Source organism: Leucoraja erinacea, chromosome 4 (genome assembly GCF_028641065.1).
Source record: "Leucoraja erinacea ecotype New England chromosome 4, Leri_hhj_1, whole genome shotgun sequence".
NCBI classification, from domain to species: domain Eukaryota; kingdom Metazoa; phylum Chordata; class Chondrichthyes; order Rajiformes; family Rajidae; genus Leucoraja; species Leucoraja erinaceus.
Window position 1 is genome coordinate 11,831,605 of NC_073380.1, and position 19,976 is coordinate 11,851,580.

At 44.8% G+C, this 19,976-nt stretch overlaps 1 protein-coding gene across 1 annotated transcript; it reads right to left on the reverse strand.

Moving 5' to 3' along the window:
• Positions 1-207: 207 nt before the first annotated feature.
• On the reverse strand, positions 208-14,472 carry LOC129696148 (ribosomal biogenesis factor-like). Its single transcript, XM_055633668.1, has 4 exons — positions 14,270-14,472; positions 10,038-10,167; positions 3,255-3,365; positions 208-808 (listed from the first exon to the last, which is right to left on the reverse strand). Exons 1-4 carry the CDS (start codon positions 14,368-14,370, stop codon positions 740-742), a joined length of 411 nt encoding a protein of 136 aa, XP_055489643.1. The 5' UTR covers positions 14,371-14,472; the 3' UTR covers positions 208-739.
• Between the last annotated feature and the right edge of the window lie 5,504 nt (positions 14,473-19,976).

A 19,976-nucleotide genomic window follows, 5' to 3' on the forward strand; every position in this document is an offset into this window, starting at 1 on the left:
CAACGGGAAAAAGCCGAGTAAGGTTCTGCAAAAAAATTCACGTTATTGTGTACAGTTTTGGCGTAGCTCGTTGATTGCTCGCACGCACGCAGACAGACAGACATCCAAACAAGATGAGACTTTTAGTATAATATAGATCAACGACTCAAAAATAATATTCAAATTTGCCCCATCTTCTCCGATACCAAAAATATGCAACACACAGTATTTTTATATGTAATTTTATGAATTGTCTAAAAATCTGCTTCGGTCAAAACCAAACACTGACATTTGTCACAAACAACCTTGAATCTGCAGAAGGCATTAGATTCATTTCCTCTGGAATACCAGAAAGGATTTCTCATTTGGTATGTACTGAAAAAAAAATTTACCATTTAGAGACAGTCACAAAGTGTTGGAATAACTCAGTGGGTCAGGCAGCATCTCTGGAAAAAAATGGATAGTGGATGTTTAAGGACGGGACCTACCTTCAGAAGTCTGAAGAAGGGTCCCGTCTCAAAACGTCAGCTATTCATTTTCTCTAGAGTTGCTCCAGCATTTTGTGTCTATTTTTGGTAGAAACCAGCATCTGCAGTTCATATCAAAGATACTAGAGGAGCTCCTCTATGATCTTTGGTTCATATGTTTGTACATTTAGAGAGTTGGAACAAAAAGAGAAAACATTAAAATTCTCATTGTACTGTAGGTTGCATTGTCCACTGTATACATGTTCTCATCGACTGAAAGCATTTTCTGAATTTCACAACTGGGAAAACAACTGTGTTGTAGCATCTACATTCAGCTGTTCAGCTGGCGGAGTTCTGGGAATCTGCAAAATGAACATAAATTGGGGTTTTAAATAATTACGATGCAATGTTTAATTTTATAAGCGGAACCTTGCTATAATTCTGATTTCTGATTAGTGTGGCCATTTTTACTGAAAACTTTAATGAAAAAAGAAGACAAGCTGATTTTGGCCATAAGCGGTTCATGCAAACAAGATAGAACCAAAAGGACACAGTGCTGAGGTAACTTAAAGGGCCTGTCCCACTTGGGTGACCTAATCTGTGAGTCCAGAAGAGTGCCTTCGACCTTCAAGCTCGAGGGCACTCGCCTGTAAAGCCTCGAGCTAGATCGACCGGCCGCGTTGAAACTGCGAGCTGGATCGACCGAACCGCGAGCTGCATCTACCGACTGCGCGCACACACACAAACACATCGCGAAGGTGGGGGCCAGGAATAGCGGAGGAGCGCTGTCTGCGCAATGAAGAGGAAGGTAAACGGCTGCCACAGATTACCGTAGGTCCTTTAGAGAGCGGGGGGGAGGAGAGAGAAGGGGAGAGAGGAGAGGAGGGGAGGGAAGGAGACACTTTTAAGAAGTTTAATAAAGTTTAGCGGGCATTTTACCTACTGGTAGGTCTTCCTAGGTCATGAAACTCCAATGAGCCAGTCAAAATGCCCAGTCAGCAAAGGAGATGGCCTATAGCTGCCCTCGAATGCCTGTAAGTAAATAGTGACCCCCAATCCACTGCACTACGAGTGAAAAAGACCCATGCCGACAAAATTTCACTTGCGGAAAATTTTTCAATATGCTGAAATTTTTTCCGCGACCTAACTGAGGCCGCGAGTAGGCGGGATCCTCCCTCGAGCATGAAGGGGAGTTCCAGCCACCTCATGCAACCTCCTAGGACCTCGTGTCGACCATGCTGCGAGTTTGAGTCCAGGGCAAACTCTTCTAAACTCACAGTTTAGGTCGCCCAAGTGGGACAGTCCCTTTAGTGGGTCAAGCCGCATCTTTGGCGAACACGGATAGGTATCATTTCAGGCTTTGACCCTTTGGACCAACATTGGTCTCAGTTGTTCTGTATCGAGCATACATCAAGTGAGTAGATGATGACATGCAACACGCAAGTCTTATCTATTCTATAATTAGACAATGTTAATATAGAATAACTAACAGCAAGTCTGGATCAAGGAACATTTATGTTCTCCACTGAACTTTTCAGGAACATCCAGAGTAAAGACATCAGACAAAGGAAGGGTGGGTTCAGATTTAATGGTGACTAGACTAAGTGGGACCCATTGGGTCTCTGTCACACGGGGTCCCTGTTACCTGACTAACGCAATCCGTTCCCCCAACGCAATATTCCACCACTCACCAATAGCCCCCAACTGCAGCTCATTTCCTCTCATCCCCCAGCACTCCACCCCCCTCCTCTTCACCCTCCCTCTTCTTTCCCCTCTCCTCCTCCCCAATCCCTCCCTCACCTCTCCCTACCCCTCACCTCCCCCTCCTTCTCCTTTCCCCTAACCCCCCCACCCCACTCAGTCACTCTCCTTCCCTCCCTACCCCCTCCTATCACTCTATCCCACACCTTCCCCACTCCTCACCTCCCCTATCCCTGCCACTATCCCTCCTCACCTCCCCCACTGCTCTCTTCTCCCTCTATTCCCCACTCCCTATGTCCCCCACTCCCCCCTCCTCTCCCTTATTCCCCCTCCTCCACCACTCTCTCTCTCCTCACCTTCTCCATTTTCTTTCCCCTACCCTCAGTCATTCACTTCTTCCTTCCCTCCCTCCATAACTCCTCTCCCCTCCCCCCCTCCTTCCCAACTTTCCCCTCCCTCTCTACCCCTTCCTCTCCCTCAATCCCCACCACTCTCCCTCCTCACCTCCCCAACTTTCCCCTCCATCTCCCTCCATACCCTGTCCTCTCCCTCAATCCCTCCACTCACTCTCTCTCCTCACCTCCCCAGGATCTCGAGGTTGCCGCTCCTCTCCCTTCTTGCGTGCCCTGGAGGAGCATCAGCCGTCAGCGCCCTCAGAGCCAGGCTCAGCACCCAGGCCTCAGGTATCCCGGCAGGAAGGCTGCGCCGACAGGCAGGTGGGCACCGGCAGGAAGGGGGGCCGTGCCGGTAGGAAGGTGGGCACCAACAAAAAGGGGGGCCGCAGCCGGTGACTGACAGGAGAGGAGACCAATCTGCGCATGCGCAGTTTTTAAGATTTTTAAACCTTAATCATTTTTTATATATACCACCGATCAGAACAAAACTTTGGTGCATTTTCAGCACAGGACAATGGTGAGTAAGGTGACAGAAAATCTTAGCGCTATCGCGTACCGTTTTTGCGCAAATGGAAAACTATAAAAATATTAGCAGAGAAGATCAGAAAAATAGTTTATGAACAGCCCATAACATCCTCAACTCTACACTTGCTCAGGGATTTGTTTTTAAATTGACAAATCATTTAGAAAATATTTGTGAACAAACTATTACCTGCAGTGGTTTCTTCGAAGTTGTGGCTTTGGATAGGTTCGTGATCTCTTTTTGTACTTCTGTAAATGCTTTATTGATTTTAGAGACTTTTTCACTGTTCCTAATATTGATCTGTTCCAAGAAAAAAAATTCCTTTTAAACAGTGCTGCATAAATATTACACTAGTAGTTACTTAATAACATGGTATGAATGCAGAGATTCAGAAAATACAACTTTGGAGATACTCGGGTATGAGAAAAGGTGGGCACGATAAGGCATTTAACTCCTTCTTCAGTCAAAAGTATGTAAACGCTAACAGGACAAATATCCATCTGAGCTTTATATCCAGCTGAAGTTGCCAAGATTCCTGAAATGCTTGAGAATCTCCTGCTGGTAATCAGAGATGGGTATTCATTTTAGTTTGCTACTGTACATTTCCACATTTCCAGACATGAACTTTAAACCAAGCGTAAAACCAACTGCGGTTTCATGTGACCTTGCCTTCAGAGTTCTGGGGTCTATTTGTTTGTAGCGGAAACGGCATTTCGTTTGGCCTCAAGGGGTCCAAACCTTAAATTGTATTGTATTGTATTGTATTGTAGAGTTGAAGCCAGCTTCCCCATGCAGCTTGCTTCTCGTGCCTTTATGCTCACTGAAATGTTAAAGTATTTTAATATCTTGTTGTTTCTACACAATCAGGAAAATATATTCTGTGCGATGGCATCTAGCTACATGCATAACTGTGGCCTCCCAGAAAATTGAGAAAATAGATGGCAAAACTGCCAGATAGTACTTTGACAGACAGCTGGGAAATCCTAATATTTTATTTCACCTTGGTGCCAATCACTGGCTAAGCTGTAGCTAGCAAAAACACCACCAGGCATAGTGTGCTCGCTATGGATTTGAGTCACTTCACAAATGCCTACCGATGCATTTTAAATACCATTTATCATTTCATCCTGGGAATATCATTTATAAATATCATCTCATTTTGATGCCATGGTGTTATAGTCCGATACTAAACCATTCTTTTTCTGGGCAAAGGTCAGTTTACCAAAGGCATGCATTACCCACCTGTACACAGCTTGCCACGACTATTGTGTAAATGTAAGAGACAGGTTACAAAGCTGGTAAGAAAATTCTGTTCTTGAGCAAATGTCATATGACTAAACCTAAGCTACCAAGGTTAAGTTTAGTTTAGTTTATTGTCACGTGTACCAAGGTACAGTGAAAAGCTTTTTGGTGTGTGCCAGCCAATCAGTGGAAAGACAAAACATGATTATGATCGAGCCATTCATAGTGTGCAGATACATGTTAAGGGAAGAGCAGATGAAACCAAAACCAAAACAAGCCTAGAGATATTCATCCCAATAGCACAGCTTGCATTCAAACCCAGAAGCAAAAAATAATAACTGGATATTCAACTATTGAAAGGAATACTCCAAACAAATCCAGTTTCGGAAGCTTGGGTTTGCATTTTTGTAACTAGCATGCATACGCTACATCAAATACTAAACGCTTTCAACTATCTCAAACAAATTTTCTCCATAATTTCCCTGAAATTGCAAAAATGTCCTGAAGCACACCGTTCAGCCATCAAGGCAACCTAAGAATAAGGTATTCATTAAAAACCAGACAGATAATCTCCTCTCCTTGGAACAGGTTTTAAAATGGGTGTAACCAAACAAGAATTACCATGAAAGTAGTATACTTTATCAAAACATTTAACAAAATATCTTAAAACCCAGCTCTGACATAACATGCAATGAATGAAATATGGTTATATCTTAATGAGGCAGAAACTTGAACGACTACTCACATTGTTCCATTGCAGTATAGAACAGCACAGCATAGCATAGGAAAAGGCCCAAGTGCAGATATGGGCACAGAGCTAGACTTAGCACGGAGCTTACGTGGAGTTTGAATAAGGAGCAACAAGGAGAAGCAGGGAGAAGAACTGATTGGCTGAAGCCCGTGGGAAAGGTGAATAAGTCACAGGAGAAAAACAGTTTAAAACTGAGGAATTTGGTTTGTAAATTGGTAAATTAGGCAATTTATCAGTCAATATACGCAAGGCTGCTGTCTATTTTAACTTTTAAATCTTTTCCCTGCACGGGGACCCGACCTTTTCCCTGTTAGGTCTCCGTTGTCGTTAGGGCCTAGCACCATGGAGCGGCCTCCAACCGGAACGACAGCTCAAGTCACGGAGCCGGCGGAGCTGCGGACCTACCATCGTGGAGCTGGCCGGCTTCGGAGCGTGCAGAGCTGCAGAGGCTCGCTGCTGCGACCTGACTCCGGTGGATGGTCACACCGGGAGCTCGCGGGTCCCCGGTGGGAGACTGCTTTGCGGGGCACCAGCAACGGCGACTTCTCCCGCTTGAATTGCGGGGTTGAGAGTGACCTGGAGCGGGGCCTTACATCGCCCGGCGCAGCTTTAAATGGCCGCGGACTTGCTAGCGCCCGCCGGGGGCTCCAACATCACGACCCAGGGCAGGGCCTTACATCGCCCGATGCGGCTTTAAATGGCTGCGGGACTTGCTAGCGCCCGCTGGAGGCTTTGACTGACTTCGGGAGAGGAATGGAGAGCAGGGGAGAGACAAGACTTTGCCTTCCATCACAGTGCGGAGGAGATTCACTGTGATGGATGTTTGTGTAAATTGTGTTGGTGTGTGTCTTGGTTCTTTTCTTGTATGACTGCAGAAACCAAATTTCGTTTGAACTTCATGTGAGGTTCAAATGACAAATAAACGGTATTGTATTGTATTGTAATTAACGGGAAAGAAAGCTCACAAAGAGATAGGAGAGTATGGCCAAGTGTAATAGGGTCGATGTGAAAGGTGAGATGCGTTAGGAATTAAATGTATTGTATTTGAATGCGCAAAGTATAAGAAGTAAAGTAGATGAGCTTGAGCCTCAGATAGAGGTTGGTAGATATGACTGTGGGGATTACTGAGACGTGGCTTCAGGAGGATCGGGCCTGGGAACTAAATACTCAGGGTACATCCGATAGAAAAGACAGGCAGGTGGGCAGGGATGGGGGGGGGGGGGAAGCTCTGCTGGTGAAGGATGGAATTCAGTACCTTGCAAGTGAAGACATAGGAACTGACGAGGTAGAGTCACTGTGGATTGAGTTGAGAAATTGCAAAGGCAAGAAGACACTAATTGGTGTTATCTACAGACCCCCAAATAGTAGCCTGGATGTAGGGTATAAGTTGCAGCAGGAGTTAAAACTGGCATGTAACAAAGGTAATGCCACTGTGGTGATGGGGGATTTCAATATGCAGGTAGACTGGGAAAATCAGGTTGGTTCAGGACCCTAAGAAAGAGAGTTTGTAGAGTGCCTCTGAGATGGATTCTTAGAGCAGCTTATAATGGAGCCAACCAGTGAAAAGGCAATTCGGGATTTAGTATTGTCCAATGAACCAGATTTGATAAGAGAACTCGAGGTAAAGGAACCGCTTGGAGGTAGTGATCATAATATTAGTTTTAATCTGCAATTTGAGAAGGAGAAGGTTAAATTGGAAGTGTCAGTGATGCAGTTGAACAAAGGGGACTATGAAGGCATGAGAGAGACGATGGCCAAGATAGACTGGAAAGGGATCCTAGCAGGAATAATGGTGGAACAGCAATGGCAGGAATTTCTGGGCATAATCCGGAAGTCGCAGGATCATTTCATTCCAAAAGGGAAGAAAGGTTCTAACTGGAGTAGGAGGCAACCGTGGCTGACAAGAGAAGTTAGTGATAGAATAAAACTAAAAGAAGAGATGTATAACATAGCAAAGAGTAGCCGGAAGCCTGAGGATTGGGAAACTTTCATAGGACAACAGAAGGAAACAAAACAGGCTATACGGGCTGAAAAGATGAAGTACGAAGGGAAGCTGGCCAGGAATGTAAAGAAGGACAGTAAAAGCTTATTTAGATATGTTAAGGGAAAAAGAGTAGCAAAGTCAAATGTGGCTTTATATCCAAGATGACAATTCCTGCAGAATATGTCAGAGTTTTTCTATTAAAAAAAACTATTGTAAACTTGAACATGTGGATTATCAGTTTGAAAACTTCTATGATAAAATCAAATTACATTTTGATTAAAATAATTCCCAAGGTAAAAATAATAACAATTTCTCATTGAACGTCATTTAACCTGCTGCATCAGGAAAACTGAAATACCAAAACAAGGTCAGGACAATACTGTCTTAGCATTGCTTAGAAGGCACCAAATTCAGTCAGAGTGGTTCGTATGTTTTTGCAATTCAGTGTAGTTTAGTTTATTGAAGGTACACAAAAATGCTGGAGAAACTCAGCGGGTGCAGCAACATCTATGGAGCGAAGAAAATAGGCAACATTTCGGGCCGAAACCCTTCTTCAGACTGATCTCAGGCGATTTTCCAGCATCTGCAGTTCCTTCTGAAACAATAGTTTAGTTTATTGTTACGTATTTAGTTTATTGCAGCACGAACACGTGCTGCAATGATGTATGTAAGAGGAGAAAACAAGATTATTAATATGTGTTTAAGAGGGAACTGCAGATGCTGGAGAATCGAAGGTTACACAAAAAAGCTGGAGAAACTCAGCGGGTGCAGCAGCATCTATGGAGCGAAGGAAATAGGCAACGTTTCGGGCCGAAACCCTTCTTCAGTGGCAAGATTATTAATATGTTTGTTGTGAGGCTGTTGGTCCAATGCCAAAAAAGATTGATCACTAAATTCTATGAACATTGCAGGCTGGAGTGAACATGGAGACAAGTGTCTCAACAAATGCTGTACAAAGCTGCAACTATTAATGAGTCCTGCCTTTGCGGAAATCTTCTAGAATTTCCCATCTATCTCAATAAGTTTCTCAATGGGTGCTTTTGTGCTCTATGTGGATGATTGTCTGGAAAATGACAGAAACCATCAGTTTTAATCCTACCAGTTTCGCCAAGACAACAAGCTTTCAAGGCCAAGATAAGACTCGATAGGTACAAGACGGTGCCAGGAATGTGGCGACACTGTGTATTGCCTCAAAAAAATCTATTTTGTTTTACATAACAATCGTTGCAGTCTTTTACTTGTATGATTCTGCTAATGTATAGTATGATTTACTGGAGTTTATGCCGAAGCGTTTTGCTGTATCAGTGTACAGTAACAGTACAGTAACAGTAAAGTAACTACATTGAAAGAAACAGCACATGCACACTGCCAATATAAAGGATGAAATTATAATAAAAGGTACAAATAAGAGGTTATCAAGCAGCATAAGTTTTAAAACCACCATCTTAGCTTTATATATTAGCATGTATATTAGCCTCATGTTTGAAAATTAGAAAAACCTTTTTGTTTTTAAAAGATTGAATATAGCAGAGCAGAAAACCAAAGCAAATAAAGACCATCTCAAAAGGGAACATAGTTGCACTGCATTTGAATAAGCACCACATTTTCCCCAACTTTTACTTTTAGTTTTGTTTACAGATTTAGTATTGAAACAGGCCCTTCAGACTACCGGCTCTGCGCCAACCTGCAATCCCCGCAAAACTAACACTATCTTACACACTAGGGACGATTTACTATTCTTACCAAAGCCAATTAACCTACAAACCTGCACGAGTGTGGGAGGAAACAGGAGCACTCCGGAGAAAACCCACGCGGTCACAGGGAGAACGTACAAACTCCGTACAGACAGCACCCATAGTCAGGATCAAACCCGGGTCCCTGGCACTATAAAGCAAATCTACTGCTTGCGTCACTGTGCCACCCCCTATTACTTCAACATGACTAGCTATCAGCATGCACCATTAGTATGGGCATCGTCCCAGCCAGTGGCAAGCATTAACCCACAGTTCACATAACCCCAGAGTAAAAAGGGAACTGAAACCCGGATCAACATCTAGCAGCGCCTTTAACAGGAAACTCAAAAGGACTAGTACCAAGAATGTCACGTTAAATTTGTGTCATAAAGTCAGTGTCGTACAGCATGGAAACAGGCCCATCGCCCAACTTGCCCACACTGACCGACATGTCCCAGCTAAACTAGTCCCACCTGCCGCGTTTGGCCCATATCCCTCTAAACCTGGCCTATCCGTGTACTTGTCTAATTGTTTCTTAAACGGTGTGATAGTCCCCGTCTCATCTACCTCCTCTGGCCACTCGTTCCATACATCCACCATCCTTTGTACAGAAAAGTTGCCCCTCAGATTCCTATTAAATCACTTCCCCTTCACCTTAAATGTGCAAAGAATGCCATGAAGGAGAAAAAGCCAAAACAGAAAAAGTAATGCAACAAGGTTGTTTTAACTGTTATGCCAACAGAAAAAAAATGTACAAGCATATAAAGATCAAATAGTGAAAATAGTATGTTTGTAATAAGGTAGAAACAGCAGCCTTGCCTACATTCACCTGCACTGATAGCGAATGGGAAGATTTGCATCAATTCTCTCTGAATGGTTCTGCCACTAATTAGAATAGATTAAAATAAGTAAACAGATTTCTCAGAGCTAGTTACCTCTTTAAAGGGAGCACTTGCAAACTTATGTGCAAGCCACATCTTGCAAGCCACTTTTCAGAGGTGATTAAAATGGGGAAACATGCATTTGACAGCATGAATTATTACATTTTGACAAGATAGTAGTGGCTGGTGCAGGATCTCAGTCCGAAAATTTAGTCAGAACAAGCACCAGCAGAGGGTTGGATAGGATACAATCCAGCCCACGAAGAGACACACACGAACAAAAATGAGCAAGCAAATCAGAAATAAAATAAACACAAAATCACAAATACCTCCACTACACAAATTTAGTAACATTGGTGATTGACAACTGTTTTTACTAACCTTCTTGAGACTTGTAGTCACATGTTTGGTTTTGTTTTTGGCTTTTATGCTCCTGCTATTGGCAACCTTGAAAACATCATTATTTTTTTGTGCCTTTGGTCTTTTCTTTGCCATCCCTTCTGAACACTTCCTAGCAAACAAACAAATGTTCACAGAATCAATCACTGCCTTTGAATAACAAACAAAAAACACCATTTCCCAGTCTTGGTTTAGAAAACTAGGGAATCCTATTCAATAACAAGAGCTCAGGCGAATAACCAGAAGAGCAAGGTGGTTGAAGTAAAGAACAAGGATCTCCTGACACTGAGTGCCATTTCTGGCACACTGCCTCTTGCCCATTTCCCAACCACCTGTTATGGCATTCACTGTGAAACCAAACAGAAAAATCCCAGCCTCTAGTGATAGGTCAACCTCACCTCATTTCAGTACTGAACCAGATCTATCTTGGCTCAGGTGTCACTTTAGTTATTAAGTTGTGTCGCACAGAAACAGGATCTTCGTTCAACTCATCCATGCCGACCCTGATGCTTTTAGATGCCAATCTAATCTGTCCGCCTTCAACCCGTACCTCTCTACTTTCTTGTCCATGTACTTCTCCAAATGCCTTTTAAATGACGTAATTGTTTCTGCCTCAACCACTTCCTCTGATAGCTTGTTTCATATAACAACCGTCCTGTGTGAAAAATGTGCCCCTCAGATCTTTAAATTTCTCCCCTTATCTAAACTGTATCCTTTAGCTTTAGAATCCCCATCTCCAGGAAAATGACAATCCTTTCTATGCCCGTCATAATTTTTTTAAACCACAATACGGTCACCTCCAAGTCTACTATGCTCTTGTGAGAGTATCCCATATCTCATTAAAAGTAAAGCCCTCAATTTCAGTCACTATCCTGATGACTCTCTTCCGCATTCTTTCAAATACCGCCACATTATTTGAGTAGCGTGGTGATCAGAATTGTACATTATACTCCAAGTGTGGACTGAGCAATGCAACAACATCCCTATTCTTCTACTCAATGCCTCAGCCTATAAAGGCAAGCATACCGAATGACTTCTTCATTACCCTAGTTACCTGTGTCTCCATTTTTAGGAAACTATAAACTTATATCCCAAGATCTCTCTTTACATCCACATTCCAGAGGGCCCTGCCTATTTGCCCTTGGCAATGATGTCCCAAAATGCATTATGTCACACATGTGATCTGCTAATATCTGGCAACAAGGCATTATTTTTTAGCAGCTGCTATACAATACAATACAATTTATTTGTTGTCATTTGAACCCAGAGGTTTAAACGAAATTTGGTTTCTGCAGTCCTACAAACAAGAAGAAGAACCAAGACGCAACACAATTTACACGAACATCCATCACAGTGAATCTCCTCCTCACTGTGATGGAAGGCAAAGTCTTATCTCTCCCCTGCACTCCTTGTTCTCCTCCCGATGTCAGAGTCAAAGCCCCCAGCGAGCGATGGTAAATGTCCCGCGGCAATTATAAAGCTGCGCCGGGCGATGCAAGGCCCTGCTCCGGGTCTTGGTGTTGGAGCCCCCGGCGTGCGCCAACAAGTCTCGCGGCCATTTAAAGCCGCGCCGGGCGATGTAAGGCCCCACTCCAGGTCATCCTCAACCCTGCAACTCGGGCGGGAGAAGTCACCGTTGCGGAAGCCCCGAAAAGCGGTCTCTCAGCAGGGACTAGCGGGCTCCCTGTGTCACCGTCCACCTGGCCGGCGATTGGAGCCTCTGAATCTTCTGGGTCGGGTCGCAGCAGATCGCCACCACAGCTCCTCCCGCTCCGAACTCGGCCAGCTCCGCAATGGCGAGGAGTCTGCAGCTCCGCGACTGGAGCCCCAGGTCGTTCCGGTTGGAGGCCGCTCCACGGTGCTCGGCCCCAACGACAACGGAGACCCGACAGAGAAAAGGTCGGGTTCTCCGTGCAGGGGAAAGATTTAAAAAAGTTTCCCCACCCCCCGCCCCCCACACACCTACCCAGTTTAAAAAAAAATAACTACATACAAACGAGACAAAAAATAAAAAAAACGACAGACGGACTGCAGAGGCCGCTGTGACGCGAGTTGGCACATGCCCTCTAAATGGTGAATGTAATAAAACATGATTGCTTACAATACCATAACATTGTTACATCCAAGTCTGATATCAGACCCAACACCCATCTAAACCCAGGTACTTGATCTAATCGAGTCGAGAGCCTTCTTCAGATTGAAGAAGGATCTCGACCCGAAACGTTACCCATTCCTTCGCTCCATGGATGCTGCATGTCCCGCTGAGTTGCTCATAAGATTATGTAATAGGAGCAGAATTAGGGCATTTGGCCCATCAAGTCTTCTCCGCCATTCATGGCTGATCTGTCTCTCCCTCCTAACCCCATTCCCCTGCCCTCTTCCCATTACCTCTGACACTCCCTTTTTTGTGTCTATCTTCAGTACTTTTATAACCAGCATCTGTAGTTCCTTCTATACATACTTAATCTAATCAATTTCTTCATGCCATTCTCTCGTTAAAGGTAAAGCTCTCAATTTCAGTTACTATCCTGGTAAATCTCTTCTGCATTCTTTCAAATACCACCACATTATTTCAGTAGGATGGCGACCAGACTCAGCCCCCACATTATCGCCGTGGCACCACAAACTTTAGGTCCTGACGAAAGAACATCGATCTTAAATGGTAGCGGAGATGGACACAAAATGCTGGAGTAATGCAGCGGGTCAGGCAACAACTCTGAAGAAAATGGAGAGGCGATATTTCGGGCCCGGATCTTTCTTCAGACTGATTGTAACAGGGAGAGTGAGGGGGAAAAAACTGGAAGTAAAGAAACAAAACAGGACAAATTGGGGCCGGCAACAGATGACCTCAGGCAAGGAGGTTCCCCGATAGGCTGCCTGGAGACAGATGTGAGCCCAAGAGGTTACATAGTTACATTAGAAAATTCAACATTCATAACACAGGGCTGTAAGTTACACAAGCAAAACATCAGCTGCTGTTCCTCCAATTTGCACGTGGCCTTACTCTGGCAATGATGGCCTTCTATATTCTGTTGTGCTGAAGCAAAGCAAGAATTTCATTGTCCTATCTGGGACACATGAAAATAAACTCTCTTGTCTTGTCTTGTCTTGAAGAAATGTCCCAACCTGAAACGTCACATTTTCTCCAGAGATGCTGCCCGGCCCGCTGGGTTATTCCAGCACTGTTGTCTTTTTTTTGTAAACCAGCACCTGTGGTTTCTGTGTTGGAAGGAACAGCAGATGCTGGTTTATGCCAAAGATAGAGGAGTCTGAAGAAGGGTCCTGACCTGAAACGTTAGGTACACCCGACCCAGCCGTTTTTTTTCCAGAGATGCTGCCTGGCCCGGTGGGTTATTCCAGCACTTTGTCCTTTTTTGTAAAGCAGCATCAGTAGTGCCTTGTGTCTACTAGTCTCAGCCCGTCTGATGGGACTGGTTAGTGTTTGGACTGTGGGCCCACACTCGACCAAAGCCTCTGCAATGGTAGATATTCAGATCTCCCCCCTCACCCTCACTGCAATCCTCTGCATGGAAGACAATCAGATTTCTCCATCCCCCCCCCCCCCCCCCCCCCCCCTCTCTCTCTCTCCTCCCCTCCCCATTCCCCCCCCATCTTCCTCCCCCCCTCCTCTTCTTTCTCGACCAAAGCCTCCACAAGGGAGACAATCAGATCTCTCAGATCTCTCCCCTCACTCCCTCCCCCCCCCCCTCCATCTCCTCCTCCTCCCTCTCTCTTTCTCTCCCTTCCCTCCTCCCCCCCCCTCCTTCCTCTTCCTCCCTCTCCTCTCCATCTCCCCTCCCTCACTCCCCTCCCCCTCCTCTCTCCCTCCCTTCCCCCTCGCATCCTCCTCCCCTCTCCCCCCCTCCCCTCCTCTCTCTCCCCCCTCCATCCCTCCCCTCCCTCCCTCCTCCCTCCTCCCCCCTCCTCCCTCTCCTCCCCCCCTCTTCCCCCCCTCCCCCCTCCTCCTCCCTCCCCCCCTCCTCCCCCCTCCATCTCCCCTCCCTCCCCCTCTCCCTCCCCTCCCCTCCCCCTCCTCCTCCACGTGGTGGAAATGTCAAAGTCTCCACCAACAAGGATTCTCTCCCAATGGTCCACAACTCCTGTGGCCCTGACTCCAACCGGCTGCCGCCCGCCCGCCCGCGCAGCGCGGAGACGGAGCCAGAGACCCCTTCTCCCCCCCACAGGCTGCTGCTGCTGCTGCTGCTGCTGCTCACCGCCCGCCGGCCTGGGCCCCCGACCCCGAGCCCTCGCCGCCGCCGCTGCCGCCGCCGTTGTTGTTGTTCGAGATCGTTCTGCGGCTGTGACTCCGCGCCATCTCCGGGCCTCGTCGCTCCCGCCGCCGCGTCACCGGGAAGGAAGGCTCCGCCCGCCCGCCCGCAGCGCTACCGGTAACGGCGGGCCCACAGGCCGGGCACAGGGGACGACAATGTGTGTGGGCCAACCAAAATATAATCGCTAACCTCCCTTCCTTCTCTCTTTCCCAAACTTTCCTTCCTTCTTCCTCCCTTCTTTCCTTCTCTCCTCCCTTCCTTCTCTCCTTCCTACCTCCCATTCCTTCTCACTCTCTCCTTCCTTCCCTCTCTCCCTTCCCTCTCTCCTTCCTTCCTTCTCTCTCTTTCCCAAACTTTCCTTCCTTCTCTCCTTCCTTCCTTCTCTTTCACAAACTTTCCTTACTTCCCTCCTTACTTCCCTCCTGCCTTCTCTCCTTCCTTCATTCTCTCCTTCCTTCCTTCCTTCTCTTTTTCCCAAACTTTCCTTCCTTCTCTCCTCCTTACTTCTTCTCTCCTCCTTCTCTCCTCCCCATTCCTTCCCTTCCTTCTCTCCTTCCCTGCTGACCTCCCACTTTTCTTCTCTCTCTAATTAATTGAAATCAGTCTCCTTTGTTTGTCCTTTTGTCTGCCCCTTTTAGTGACCTCTAGTCCCACACTTGAGCAAGCCCAAGGATGCCTAATTTAATAATGCAGTCATGTTCATTATTAAATAAATTCTCTCTCACAGGCCCCTGCACATCTGTCCAGGAGGCCTACAAAATTTCTCCAGCACACATTTTATGTTTTACTCCAGATATTTAGTTTTAACCATTAAAATAATTAAACCAAAACAAGTCAATGGTCCTTTGTCATCTCGGCCTTTAAGTCCATGCCCCTACAAAGTTTTTTTCCCCCTAGTCCCCCTGCCTGCACTTGAGCATAACCCAAGGATGCCTAATCCATATGCCTATCCAATTCATGTTTAATTGATAAATAAACTGCCTCCACCACTTCCAATGGGAGCTCATTCCACACCGCCACCACTCTCTGAGTAAAACTGGCCCCTTCTCACATCTGTCCAGGAACGCGGCCTACACATTTTCCTCTTCCCCTGCACACACATTTGTCCACATCAACTCTGTTACTCCAGATCTGAATTAGTTTTGTTTAGTTTATTTGTGTCAAGTGTATTGAGGTATGGTGAAAAGCATTTTTGTTGTGTGCTCTAGTCAGCAGAAAGATTATACATGATTACAATCAAGCCACAGTGTGCAGATACATGGAGGGATTTCATATTGTGTAATTGATTTTTGTAGTTTAGCCAGTTGCATGCTTTTCTTGTTTGTGCATGACATACAGCACATAAACAGGCTTCTCAGCCCAACTTGCCCATACGGACAAAAAGGCCCTTTCGCTAGTCTTACCTGTCCACGTTTTCCCCTTAATCCTCTAAATATTTCCTATCTGTGTACCTGCCAAAAGTATTCCTATACCCGACTCAACTACCTCCTCTGGCAGCTCGTTCCATGTACCCAATTCAAAAAATTGCCCCTCTGGTTCCTATTAAATCTTTCCCCTCTCACCTTGCACCTATGTCCTCTGGTTCCTGATTCTCAAACTCTGAGTAAAAGAGACTGTGCATTTACCCTCTCTATTCCCCCCATGATCATGTACACTTCAATAAGATCACCCCACAGCTTCCTGTATTTCAAGGAATAAAGTCCTAGTCTGCCCAGCCTCTTTCCAGAGCCAAGGCCCTCAAGTCCTGGCAACATCCACATAAAGCTTCTCTGCACGCTGCACAATTAATACAGGCTTGCAACCGAGTTTATCCTTCCAAGGATGTAACAAGATATCTCTGGTATGATTATCCAGACCATGGTGTCTTTTGTTCAGTAATTCTACCTTAACAATGAGCATTCAGTCACTGTTTAATCCTTTCCTTCTATATTTTGATTATGTCTTCCAGATCTACACAAACAATTAGAAAGATAGGTATAATCTCATTAAATTATCATTACCTACAGCTTTGCCTTTCTTTATTAAAATTGACCTTTTAAGGCTGATTGTTGTTTGGAATTTGTGCAACAAATATTGCTTGTTAACTATCACTCAAACCAGGTCTTGCTCTGTGTGGTGACAATTGTTTCATTATTAAGGAATTGCAAATCAAACTGAATAATACAACTTAGTCCAGTTTGGAGATACAGCATGGAAACAGGCACTTCGGCCCACCGAGTCCACACCAACCATCGATCACCCTTTCACACTAGTTCTTTATCATTTCATCCTACTTTCAAATCCATTCCTGACAAACTCGGGGCAATTTACAGGGGCCTATTAACCTACAAACCCACACGTGTTTTGAATGTGGTAGGAAATCGGAGCACCCGGAGGAAACCCACGCGGTCACGGGGAGAACAAGCAATCACCACACAGACAGGACCCGAGGTCAGGATCGAACCCGGGTCTCACATTGCAGCTCTACCAGCTACACCACTGTGCCAACCCGCAACATTGTGCCGCCCTCTTTCAGAACTTCAGAACTTATGCTAAAACAGCAGAACGAGGATCGTTTGCCAGCAAACTATTTGTTGGTTTACAACAGGAACAACTATCTTTCTTTACAGTAACTCACCATTGAAGAAGTTCTTACCCTCTTTCCCTTTTCCGATTACCAGCATATTTTAGTCCATGATTCATTGAAAACATTATTTAAATCATGATCGTATGTCTCACCTCACCACCTTTTAGAATTTAAACTATTTATCCACTTGGACTAATGGCATAATGAAGTCTGGAGCCACATAATTATAGCAAAACCCCAAACAGAGCATCAGTGTTCAGGTTGTAGTTGAGTGACAACACCTTTCATCACTGACTAAGGTAGGTTACTGGGGTGCCAATTCATCTGAGACAATTTGCTTTCCTTTAGTGGTCAAAACAATTAAAATACTGCCAGTGTGGTATCTGTACTGAGCAGCTTGGCTCCTATCCCTGTATCTCAAATATTCAGCTCCACATCCAGCATGGCAACATGGTCATAAGGTCATAAAGAATAGGAGTAGAATTGGGCCATTTGGCCCATCAAGTCTACTCTACGATTCAAACATGGCTGATCTATTTCTCCTGCCTAACCCTATTCTCCTGCCTTCTCCCCATTACCTCTGACTCGTACTAATCAAGAATATATCTCTGCCTTAAAAGTATTCACCTTCTTGGCCTTCACAGCCTCTGTGGCAAAGAATTCCACAGATTCACCACCCTCTGACTAAATACATTTCTCATCATCTCCTTCCTAAAATAATGTCCTTTAATTCTGAGGCTATGACCTTTCCCACTAATGGAAACATCCTCTCCACATCCATTCTATTCCAAGCCTTTCACTATTATGTATGTTTCAATGAGATCACCACTCATTCTTCTAAATCAGGGTAAATGGCCTTTTCTGCATCCCGTGCCCTCATCCTTACTTTACCGTGTTCAGTGAATCAAATTAGCACAAAACTGCTAGCCATGAAGATCGGTTGTTCTTAGGCCCACAAAGTATATTTCTTTCCTTCCTCGACATCTTAGGAACAACATTATTTAGACTTTAGAGATACAGCACGGAAACAAGCCCTTCGGCCCACCGAGTCCATGCCGACTAGCGATCACCCCGTACACTAGCACTACCCTTCAACATTACAGACAATTTGCAATTTACAGAAGCCAATTAACCTACAAACCTGTACATGTTTGTAATGTGGGAGGTAACCGAAGCACCCCAGTAGAATTCCTACGCGATCACACGAAGAACGTGCAAACTCCTTACAGACAGCACCCGTAGTCGAGATCGAACCCAGGTCTCTGGCGCTGTAAGGCAGCAACTCTACCGCTGTGCTGTCCATTTCTCAAGTTTTTGTAATGAAATCTGTATTGTTATTTTTGTGCTTTTTCATATTGATGTTTATCTATATACATGTATACACATTGGTGCGAAGAATGGTCCCGACCTGAAATACCACCTATCTATAGACTCCAGATATGCTGCCTGACGTGCTGAGTTACTCCAGCACTTTGTGTCTTTTTGTGTAAACTAGCATCTGCAGTTCCTTGTTTCTACCTTATACACCTTGGCCTCTAATCATGTAGTTTGTGGTTAGCTTAAAATAAAAAAATGTAAAGTTATAAATTACTCGAGATTAGTGTTTTTATTTTTGCACCAGAGATCCAGTTTCGATCCTGACTACAGGTGCTGTCTGAACGGAGTTTATACGATCTCCCTGTGACCCTGGGTGGGTTTTCTCCAGAGGGCCTGTTTCCATGCTGTATCTCTAAACTAAATTAAAGAATTTACCTAAGTTGTACACTTCGGAGACCAAAGGAAAATAGCAAATACATCCTAATGCATTTGTGCTTTATCCCTGTCTAAATAGGGTCACCTGCTGCAATTGCAAAGATATTTTAGGGAGCTTATGTTAACTTGGTCAAATAATGCAGATTCTACATTTAAAGCATTAAAGAAGATACACCATATTTCTGTACATTTACATGGTGATCATAATATCAGCAAATAGAATGTCACAATTGAATAGGCTGGTGAATGTTTAGCTTTAGTTAGGGATTACTGGATAGGCAGATGCAACACGTTCAAAGGTAAACGCACACATTGATAATTATGACAAACCATGCAGAAACACGGGTAGACACAAGGAACTGCAGATGCTGATTTACAAAAAAAAACCGAAAAAGTGCTGGAGTAACTCAGCAGGACAGGTAGCATCTCTGGAGAACATGGAAAGGTGACCTTTCGGGTCGGGACCCTTCTTCAGACTGTGGTGTGGGGGGAGGGAGAAAGCTGGAAGAGAGGAGGGACAAGATAAAGTCTGGCAAGTGGTAGGTGGATACAGGTGAGGGTGTAGGAGATAGACAAAGGCCGGGTAGGTGACAATTATGAAGCCAGAGGAAGGAATAGAGGTGGAAGAGGAGGTTGGAAGGGGAGAAATGCGTGTGATTCCAGATGGGGCACAGAGAAAAGAGGTGTTTGTAGGTTTGTAGACCATAGCAATCCTTCCAGGTGAATCGGAGTTTCACGTGCACCTCCTCTAACCTGCATTTGATGTTCCCGATGTGGCCTTGATTTCAGCAAGACCAAGTGTAGACTTGGTGACCGTTTTGCCGAACACTTGGACTTGGGCCGCCAAGGTCTGCTGGATCTCCTGGTTGCTAACCATCTTAACTACACTATCCATTCCCACACTGATCTTTCTGTCCTGGGTCTCCTTCATTGTCAAAGTGCGGCCACACCCAAACTGGAGGAACATCAACTCTTATTCCGCTTTGGGTAGCTTAGTGTATGAACATTGAATTCTCCAATTTTAGGTAACTAACCTACAAACATCCTTCCCCCCACCACCACCCTTCATGCAGTGTGTGGAGAATGGAAGAAAGTCCCAGCATTTGAGGCAGATGTTGTCTACAGACAACTGAGCTGCTATTCACAAGGGGAGTTTACATGGACATGTTAGTGCGAGAAACAGCATTATTTTTTTTATTATCAAAAAATTATTCAATTATTAAAAATAATATTTACAATTCAATAAAACAAAACAGAACCCACCACCATAATACAAGACAAACAAATATACTAAATAAACTACTAAACAACTATGTTACAATCCTTGTCAAG

Bases quoted from the DNA above. Each gene is read 5' to 3' on its own strand.
- LOC129696148 (XM_055633668.1), bottom strand. From the start codon at position 14,370: ATGGCGCGGAGTCACAGCCGCAGAACGATCTCGAACAACAACAACGGC. The intron at 10,168-14,269 runs GTGAGCAGCAGC...TTTGTTTGCTAG, and splicing joins GGGGCCCAGGCCGGCGGGCG to GAAGTGTTCAGAAGGGATGG. The intron at 3,366-10,037 runs GTTAGTAAAAAC...TTCTTGGAACAG, and splicing joins TGACTACAAGTCTCAAGAAG to ATCAATATTAGGAACAGTGA.